Source organism: Cariama cristata, unplaced genomic scaffold (assembly GCF_000690535.1).
Source record: "Cariama cristata isolate BGI_N322 unplaced genomic scaffold, ASM69053v1 scaffold33605, whole genome shotgun sequence".
NCBI lineage: Eukaryota > Metazoa > Chordata > Aves > Cariamiformes > Cariamidae > Cariama > Cariama cristata.
Window position 1 is genome coordinate 59594 of NW_009618903.1, and position 10387 is coordinate 69980.

The 10387-nt window shown below is 43.7% G+C and overlaps 1 protein-coding gene across 1 annotated transcript; it reads left to right on the forward strand.

Annotated features, from left to right (window-relative positions):
* Window positions 1-433: 433 nt before the first annotated feature.
* Window positions 434-4415, forward strand: GJA8 (gap junction protein, alpha 8, 50kDa). Its single transcript, XM_009701032.1, has 2 exons — window positions 434-469; window positions 2998-4415. The coding sequence occupies exon 2, from the start codon at window positions 3008-3010 to the stop codon at window positions 4193-4195; it is 1188 nt and encodes a 395-aa protein (XP_009699334.1). The 5' UTR covers window positions 434-469; window positions 2998-3007; the 3' UTR covers window positions 4196-4415.
* The last annotated feature ends 5972 nt before the right edge of the window (window positions 4416-10387 follow it).

Sequence of the window (10387 nt, forward strand, 5' to 3'; positions counted from 1 at the left end):
TTTCACCTGTAACACCACAACACCTAAAGACTAGCAAGTGGGGACACACAGAGAGCTGTGCTGAACCATAGCAGAATTGCAGAGATGTTTCGGTGCCTGCTTAACTGTGCAAACTCCCATTTATGCATGTATTAGGTTTTCACTGCCTGTCGCCTGTTCCTCTCCCCCCTCTGCTTTTTCATGTTCAGTGGATTCTCCTCTCTGTGTCTCTGCCGCTCTTTATTTTTTTCTCCCTATTGTTCCCCACGTCACTAACTGTCACTCACTTCATAAAGCCGTCTGGCTCAGAGCTTAAATATTGCAGGGCAACTAAAACCCACCATCAGAGTCAATTCAGTCATATCTGCTCAGTCGTGCGACAAGATTGGGACTTTTAGGGTAGGGAAGAAGAGAGACAAAAGTTCACTCTTCCCTGCAGAGTGCCAAGAGAGGAGGGGGACACATTTCTTCGGTGGAGCCTTTCACAGCGGCAAGTTGCTTGCTCAACGTCCTTAACCTGTACAGTCTTTTTCGTTGGTAGTGTGTTCAGGTTGCAACGTCTGGAAGCGCAGAGTGGGGGTTTGCAACAAGCCCGTGTGAGTTAAGAACACGAGTTTGTTGGCTCTGGGTGGGCTTAGGCAGTCTCCTGCTCTTTCCTCATGACAGGGAATTTAAGGGAAAAGGTGACTGCCTAAATTAGTCGCTTGCACCTTTTTTGAGATTTAAGGGGCTGACTGCTTACAGGTGGAATCCTAGACATTTGAATTGGTTGTACCACTCATCTTCAGTCCACCCAAAATTGTTCAGTGCAGTTGAACCGATTGAGCAACCTCAAATGACTTCACTTGCAGAAAATAGACAGAATGGTCATGGCAGAGTTTTGAAAAACGTGACTAGCTCGGAAGTGATCTCAGGAGGAGTTTAGCCAAATGTAGCAAGCTGCAAGTGAGACACTTGATGGAGTTAGCCAGGAAACATTTTTCCTTCTCTTGTACAGCGAGTTTTCCGTATGATAAGGTTTATCACATCTAGAGTGTCGCTCTTGCGTGCTGCAGTGGAAATGTTCAAATGGTAGTTGTGGATATCAGGGTGACTCACACGGAAAGAAAGGGATGGAGTTAACTGCGATGCCTGGGGGACAATGAAGTTTATCTTGTGTGTAGTCGTGTTTTTTACAGAGTTGCACACGATTGGTAACTGTTGGGTGTACTTTGCTCTGTGAATTTACAGAAAGAAAATGTTTAAATCAGTTTAGATAATGTATGTAAACAGCATAATCTTCTGCTAGACTTGTTAATGTAAGTGCCGACATTAACATACTCTTTTACACAACTTTAATGACTGAGAAAGTAGCAATTTTCTTCGGTGATTAAATTATATGTTTGCCGCTTATGCATGCAAGGTGTTTGTGCAAGCTGAAAGACTGTGTTCCGTTCTTCGTTTTCTAACATGGGTATCTGGCATTAAAATTTTACCAGGTTTGAAGGCAAGGAAAAAAGAGGCCACCTTGTTTTAGAAAAATGACATCAAAAGGATTTTTTTGGTTGAAAATTTGTGAAATTCCTCGGAGCCATAGAACTCTCAATATTTTATGTGTTTATCTATGTTTGAATACGTACACACAGTAGTTGAAACAGACTGGTATGCGTTGGTGTGTTGTAACATATGGCATTACAAATATATCCCAGTGGTATCTGAAGGAGGAGGGAAGTTTAGATACTCAGATTTCCATGCTGTTGACTGTACCTTCTTTTTCCCAGCACTTGTGGATGTGTGTCTGCATTTAGGAAACTATAGATGGAGATAGTATTTAAGAGATGAACTTCTAGATCCCTGTGAACAACTGTTTTATGAATAATGTTCCCTGTTTCACTTGTCATGGTCCACAAGTCGGTCTTTCTGGATCACTGTAATATTCTGCATTCCTCAGAGACTTCAGACTGCTGTGATGTGTTAAATCAGCCCATCCCAAACAAGTTTTCTCTTTATTTCCCTCATTCATAGATTTTTCCCTTGCCTAAAATTATATAGTGGGAAATTTAGGATATGCAGGATGAAGTCCTGGCCTAGGAATAATTTCTTATCATGCAAAAATGATGACAGATGTAATGGTTGACTTGCATTGCTTGAAAATGGACTTTCTTAGCTTTCCAATAGGATAACTGCAACAGGCTTCCAGCTCAGTGTTAGCCTGAGATAACAGCACTGACATTTTAGAGAGAGAAAATAGTATTTTAGGTCCCAGTTATAGACCTTTGTGTTTTTCTCCAGGTCGATTCCAATGTCAGTGTGGCAACTGACTTCATAAGCGGATACGAAGAATAGCCCCAATAACACCAAATAACTATATTGTCTATAAGGCGTACTATATAGCAAAACTAGTATATATGGCAGTTATTAAGCTTATACAGTATTACTAATGTAGTCAGAGTGTTGTAATTGCTATTCTTACCTAACAGAGTGATTTTTAATGCAGAATTAATGTATGCAACCTAGAGAGAATTCAGGGTTGTGTAGGTGCAAGATGGGCACCAATTCACGATCTGTTTGACCCACGGGTGGTTCTGGTGCAGAAAAGCTTGGGTGCTTGAAAGCTTCACTCTCTTTTCTAACCACTGCAGCTGCATGCTGATAAATCTGTCCTACTGTACTGCTGGCCAGTGTTTGTACGTGTACAAAACCTAAGCAGACTCACGCAACTGAGCCTACAGGGCACCGCAGAAGACTCTTACCTGGAAAAGGAGATAAATATACTCCCCGGCTGAAAAGTAATTGCCCATTTAGAGCCAGGGAAGAAAGAATTTAGCAAGCAGTTTGCTCTGGCTTCCCAGCCCTTCTCCTGCTAATAAATCATTGTGATCAGGCAAATAAGCAAGCAAGCAACCTTCTTTATGTTCTCAAAGCATATCAGGGAAATACTTACTAGTTGAAAGCAACAAAAGACATCAGTGGGAAAACCTGAAATCTTTTAAATTTAGCATAATTTGTGGTCATTCTCTTTCTTTTTTCTTTCCTTAGACAGTAAGAAATGGGTGACTGGAGTTTCTTGGGGAACATTTTAGAGCAGGTGAACGAGCAATCCACTGTCATCGGGAGAGTTTGGCTCACAGTGCTCTTCATTTTCCGCATCCTGATCCTGGGAACAGCTGCCGAGTTGGTGTGGGGAGACGAACAGTCAGACTTTGTGTGCAACACCCAGCAACCTGGTTGCGAGAACGTCTGCTATGATGAGGCCTTCCCCATCTCCCACATCCGGCTCTGGGTCCTGCAGATCATCTTTGTATCCACGCCTTCGCTAATGTACTTTGGGCACGCGGTGCACCATGTCCGCATGGAGGAGAAGAGGAGAGAGAGGGAGGAAGCTGAGAGGCGTCAGCAAGCTGAGGTGGATGAAGAGAAGCTGCCCCTGGCTCCGAATCAAAACAAAGGCAACAACCCTGATGGGACCAAGAAGTTTCGCCTGGAGGGTACCCTCCTGAGAACTTACATCTTCCACATCATTTTCAAAACCCTCTTTGAGGTGGGATTCATAGTAGGTCAGTACTTCCTGTATGGCTTCCGAATTCTCCCCCTTTACCGCTGTGGTCGATGGCCCTGTCCCAATCTTGTGGACTGTTTTGTCTCCAGGCCCACAGAGAAGACCATCTTTATTATGTTCATGCTGGTGGTGGCTTCTGTGTCCCTCTTCCTCAACCTGGTGGAGATCAGTCACTTGATCCTGAAAAGGATCCGGAGGGCTCTGAGAAGACCAGTGGAGGAACCGGTCCTAGAGAAGCCCCTCCCTGCCATCACAGTCCCCTCCATTCCAAAGACCAAAGGCTACAAGCTGCTGGAAGAAGAGAAGCCGGTGTCCCGCTATTTCCCTCTCGCAGAAGTAGGAGTTGAGCCCAGTCCCCTTCCATCAGCCTTCAATGAGTTTGAGGAGAAGATTGGGATGGAACCATTGGAAGATCTCTCCAGGGCATTTGATGAGAGGTTACCATCATATGCACCAGCGAAGGAACCAGAAGAGGAGAAGGTAAGAGCAGAGGAGGAGGAACAAGAAGAGGAGCAGCCGAGACCTCAGGAAGAGCCAGGGGTGAAGAAAGCAGAGGCAGTAGTGAGTGATGAAGTGGAGGGGCCTTCAGCACGTGCTGAACTTGCCACTGATATGAGACCCCTCAGCAGGCTAAGTAAAGCCAGCAGCCGGGCCAGGTCAGATGATTTGACTGTATGAAGGTGCAGGATACGGGGAGCACACGAAAAGGAAAGGGTTGAAGAGAAAAGGAGAGATAGAGAAAGAATCAAAAGATATTTTTAAGCAAAGTGCTAAAATGGCCATTTGAATATTATTTCCTCTTGAGGTTCTCAACTGGAAAGGTACTATCATGGTAACTGTGCCTTATTTGCCCTCTATGTCCATTTGAAAAGGAACATTTTCCCTGTTTCCACATGCCAGCTCACTCCTTACAGTAATATCTACACTGTACACATAACTGATGTCTTTTAAAACCTAACGTGGCAGGGAAACCCAAGTGTCACCACTGTGAGCATATTCACTGGAAGCTTTGTGCTCCACATTTCTCTAGGAACATGGGGAGGATCTGTCTCTTCAGCCAGTGAGGGGCAAGACTGATCAACAGCTGTATCTAGTATTTCTTTTTTCTTTTTTCACCTATGGCATGCTGAGCAGATCTCCCCTTCGCTTGGCATGGAATTGAAGTTATTTAATTAACAAAGTGAATTCTGTGCTTAGCATCAACACACTAAAATAGTAAGCATGATTTCCCCTCTGTATTCAGAGAACAAAGGCCAAAATGTCCCAAATTTCTCTGTGAACGCAAATCTGAGTTAGATAAAAATATTTTCCCTTTGTCAAAAATATTTCTGCTCTTCAAGTGACATTGACAGTGGGCAAGGTTAACAGTAGCTCTCTACTAGCATTTAGCAGATGCCCACAGATGGATTATTTGTTCCCAAGAGGGTCACCCAGCCCCGAGCCTATTTCAGAGCACTGGAAAGAATAAATTCAAGTGATATTTTTCACTTGTGGTCTTGTGACTTAAAGATCTGAAACTCGATTTAGCAAAGCAAGCGTGGGAAGGCTTCCGTGAAAGGAGGAAAGAGCTACAGCCCTCAGAGCATGAAATCAAATATACGGCATGACCCTGATGTATGCTCAGTTCCTGGAGCTCCCAGGCTTACAGGCACTCAGCAAATCTCAGGTACAGAGTCTTGAAGGCACCTGTGAACCTAAACCAGGGGTGTGGGTACCTATGTGATCATTTAAACCTCTAAATACAAAACTGGTTGTTCAAGTGTGGAAAGTCTGATATGTTAATAGCCTTTTGACATCCTTTGTTTTTAATTTGACAGACAGGGGCCATCCGGTGGTCTACTTTTCTATTAAACGCCAAAATCTCAAGTAAAACAAGGCTTTTCAAAAAAATGATTTAGACCTTTTGTGCCAACAGGTCTGTACAGAACTCTCAGAGCCTCAGCAAATTTTTTTTTTTTTTTTTTTTTAGAAAAGGCAGAAAAGCATATGCTGGCAAATGTTTAAATATCTGTGGATTTTTAATTTTAGGGTGACAACAGCACCTTTTGGCTGGGACAGTGCAGCAATGTGTTCAAAAGCTTCAGGTTAACAGCTATGTCCCCCCCAAACTGAGCCTCATGCCAGAAAAGTGCAGGTATGCACTCTCATCTGCTCTGCTCTGCAAACCTCAGACCCTGCCAGCTCAGCAAATTCTTTCTGCTGGGCTGCACAGCCCATCCCATTGTTCCCAGGGCAGGCTCTAATCCAGGTCAGGGGAAAAAAGATCTTTGGCATAATGCATAAAACTCATCCCGCCATTAGCTAGAAAAGACCCCCTGCGGTCTCCCATTGTAGCAGGGTTGACTCAAAGCCCATGGAAGTCAAATGGGTGTCTGAAAGAGCTCTGCGTAGGCTTGGGCTCACACCTCCAGTCCTGCTGCCCTGCATCCCAGCCGAGGCAGCCACCAGTACAGTCAGTTCTGTCGCTCCCTGATCTAACCTGTTTGGTGGAGTTTCCCCTGCCGCGTTACGCAGCTGCCCTATGCGAGCACAAAGGTGGCTGGACTTCACTGCCGAGTGACGTAAGCTGTACATATGTAGAAAGTTTGTGGGGTGCACTGGGATTCTTTAGCACCATAGCAGTGCCACTTTTTTTTTTTTTCCCCCCACTATTAATCCTTTTGCTCCTCTTGGGCCTGTGTATTTTCCCAAGGTTTGCAGCCTGAGGTCAAAATCTTTGCTCTCTGGACAAAGGCTGTTATGTTGTCCTTCCTTGTGAATGAGGACTGGAAGGTACCTTGCTCAGTTTTGGGAAGGAATATGACAAAGCAACATGTGCCAAGGAACATGCAGAGAGAGAATCTGGAGGCTACCATTTATCCACTCTCTTAATACAGAAACAGGAGAACAGTTAACAGGAATGAAAGGCAACTGAGGAAAGATAATGTTTTAAAAAAGAGTCCACTGTGCCCAATTCAAGATACTAGAGTTGAAGAAAGGGCAAAATTTTAGTTGAACAGCAAAATCACCACACTTATACTAGATGGGATCTATTCCTTTTTATTTTCTTCACAGAGAGATTTAAGAGAGTTTTAATGGTTCTAAGCATCAACCAGCCCACTTGTTGAAGGGGGTTGGAAACACACTTTTCTGCAAGTAAAAAACAAAACCCTGTAACGGTTCAGTATGAGGTATATTCTACCTTCTTCAGAGCATTTGACCCTTCCAGATACCAGTGTACCGGACTAGATGAATCACCCCCACCCTTGTTGACTTCTAATTACTTCACAAGTCCTTTTACATACAAAGTATTTTAATAACCATTCCTGTTCCTGACCTCTGACATGCATACCTTCACTAGATCACTGGACTACTTAAAGATGAGTGCTTATTCATCAGAGGTATATGGTTCACAATATGGCTGTCAGGCGGTCCAGCCTTTAACGATCAGATGTTGAGTATGTCATTCTTTTACACTGGAGTGCCTCAGTAAAATGCACTCTATGCAGCATACTCAACGGACACTCTTGTAGTTCTTTCACAGCTGCTACAGGAAAGCTCATTTCTTCCTCCAGGTCGTGACAGCACAATGAGACAAGCCAGCGTTTTCCTCCTGCATCCAGTCAACTGCTTGCTGATTATTTTTTTTTCCAAGCCAGTTTTCAAGTACCCTGCCAAGCTGCTAGCAAATTGGTAGCCACCAAGTATGAGCCACGGCATCAAGACAGCGCTTCTCGGCAACCTCGGCAGGGAACTAACAGTCCGGTCTTCTGGCACTCAGCCTCATCTCTGCAATGAAATCACTGTAGGACTGTCAGCAAGTCATTCTTCCTTCTTGTACAATTGGGAATCATTTCCTACCTCACAAAGACGATGTGAGGTGACATATTGTGTTAGTAATAGAATGGGAGGTCCTTGGATGGAAGGCCCTACAGATGAGCAAAGGATTATTGCTATTTCTGATGTGATAGCATATAAATCTGTTTTATTCTCTCTCAATGAGACAAACATAATCATTTATTCAAGAAATTCCTAGTGAAGTTGCGTAACAGCCTCAGAGCTATGGATTCAGTGTATGATTCTACTGCAAAAATAATTACGCAAAACATAGATATATATGTGATGAACAGGGAAAATTATCTTCTTGGGAAGGGGGAAGTCACTGGACAATTAGAGCCATGCCTGGATCATTTAAAGGTGTATGTACCCCCTTGGCTCCCTGTGCAAATAAATTACTAATTGATCACATGGCTCTCTGCAAGGAGCGTAAGATGCAAGTGTCAAAATCACCAAAGGAGGTGAAAGTAGAAAAGAAAGGTAGTGTCTTAGCTTACAATAGCATGTGGGAGTTGGTGTTCTCTAGTGTCTAGAGCAGTAGACCCAGGATAATAATCTTAGATTTATTTCCAGCTCTGCTTCTGACTTGCTGTGATAATCACTTTACCTTTCAGTGCCTGTTTTCTCCACCTGTAAAATGGGTGTAAGAATTTCTACCTACCTCACAGGGATGTTGTGAGGATTCCTTAATTCTGTTTGTAAAGTAAGTAGGAATGATCTGATGAAAAGCACTGCTGAAATGCATGGTATCCTTGTTATTTCCTGGCAGAACTGCTAACTTGGTTAATATATGACTCCTCGACCAGAAGGGCAGTAGTTTAAAAATATAAACGCTGCACTGCACCGACAACATCAACACAGATGTGGATTTGCCATGACTAAAAAAGCACTTTATTGATCTCCCACCCCTCTCTCCCACCTTAGCCTTGGCCTTGCCATATGAAGCAGCGGTGACGGTGTGGTTACATGGACTCCACTTCTCCATCCCCAGCATCCATTCTGAGGCAGCATTTAACCTTAAGTAAGACAGTTCCTGGAGCCAGAGGGTGCAGGCTGGTGGAGCTTTAACAGTTTTAAGGTCCTTGCAAGGTGTGTGGGAGAGGGTTGTATCATGCACGATATTGCTGGGCTTCTGTTTTAAACCACCCAGTGCAAACTCCAAGTAAATTTTCCAGAGACTCCATGGAAGAGTTTACAATTGCTTATGGCACACAGAAAAAAGACACCCTTCATGAATGCAAACCCACAAATTATCATGTTATACTGATTCTTTCCTCTAAGTGATATAGATACCAACTATCTCTTAGCTCTGAAACACAATGAGATACAGATTCCTCCTCCTGTAGGAGGGGAGAGATTTGGGGGGATCTCTGCTCTCTAGGTCTGTGTGGGCATGAAATCTACTTACTGAGGGAGGAAAGTCCAGTCTCTCCTCTCACTCAGTAACTCACTGACTGTGCAGTTTTACATTAAAGAGCGGTTGTGTCACACAATGCTGAAAAAAAAGTGGCAGTTTGCTGTTTTGTATAGAAAATGGCTTTTCAGGCTGACAACTGAAAGTAATCCTAGCCTAGGCATAGTTTTGTTTAGTAAAGACAGGAACATCCATGAGAACTAGACTAAAGCCTTCCTATAAGCCCGAGGCAGTTGTGATAAAATGGTCTACGGTGCCAGATTTCCTGAGGGCCAGGGTCAGATATGTGTCCCAAAATCAGGGGACTTGTCTAAGTATTGGAATAATTTTTTTTTTCCCCCAACAGAATGGTACTACCCTTTCTTAGGCTCTGTGTGTGCTACACCTTTTAACATGGCTCAGGAAAGGCTTTTTGCCAACACCAAATGTGCTTATGCAGTTGAGTAGTAACCATGGCAAATAAATGTGTGTTGACTTGCCGAGACGTAGCCTGGCACACAATCCTTTTCTTGCAACTAGCTTGGCATGCACCTATTTCAGTAGAACTGGCAAGACTTGTGTCTCTGTCAACAATTTGAGTTTTTCTCTCAGCAGCTTGATGTACAAAGAGACATTGAAGGTTTGTTCAGCCTAGAGAGGAGGGGGCTAAGGGGATGGGGAGATCTAATTGCTGTCTTCAGGTACCTAATGGGGAGTTACAGGGAAGATGGAGCCAGACTCTCGACGGAGGTGCAGAGCAAAAGATCAGAGGCAAAAATCACAAGGAACAACAAGGAAAATTTTGACTAAAAAATTCAGACAAGTTAAAAAATTGTTCAAATGGAGAAGGGTTCAGCACTAAAGCAGGTGCCCAGAGACAGGGTAGGATCTCCATCCTTGGAAGATGAAGCCTGACTGGGAAAAGCACTGAGCACCCTGGTCTGACTTTGATGTTGGCCCTGCATTGAGATGAAGGTTGGACCAGCTGGTCCCATGGGAGGTTGAAAGCTCAGTGCAGGCACTGTGTGGTGCAACAACGGGCTTGGGGCGCTTTCTGCCTCTCTGGGGTATTCTGGTAGGGTTTGCTTAGACTGTCCTAGCAGGCAACACCGACTAACTGGGCACGGCAGCAGAGGCCGATGCACAAACACAGCCAACTGATTGGAAGCTAGAAAAGCTGCTTGAGGCCAGAACCATGTGTTGTGTAACTGGTTTGGAAAGAGCATTATAAATAAAATAAAAAAAAAAAGAGTATGCTTGTCAACAGAGAAAATCATGGAAATATAAGGGGCTTAGGTCTTTCCAGCTCCCTTTAATTTCAGTGTCAAGTGTGCCTTTAAATCCATCTGAAAGTGCAGAGGACTGCATTTTAATGTTCTGTCAACAAAAACCTGTGTATGTTAAACCTTGCTGATCTGGGATGAAGCAGAACTGAATAGAATTGGTGATTACAGAGCTACTGACAGAACATTTTGAAAAAAAAAAACCACAAAGACTATTCGCCTTTGCCTTGCTAGATCCAGCCTGGCACAGTAAAAGCAAAACAACCCATTTATTGGTTTACGAGGATGAAAGGCTGTATTTCTTGGAAAAGACATGGACTAGCCTACCGAAAAACTTTTAAGTCAACACAGCAAAGAATTTGAGGAGAGACATTAAAC

Coding starts and splice junctions, on each gene's coding strand:
- GJA8 (XM_009701032.1), top strand. CDS start 3,008: ATGGGTGACTGGAGTTTCTTGGGGAACATTTTAGAGCAGGTGAACGAG.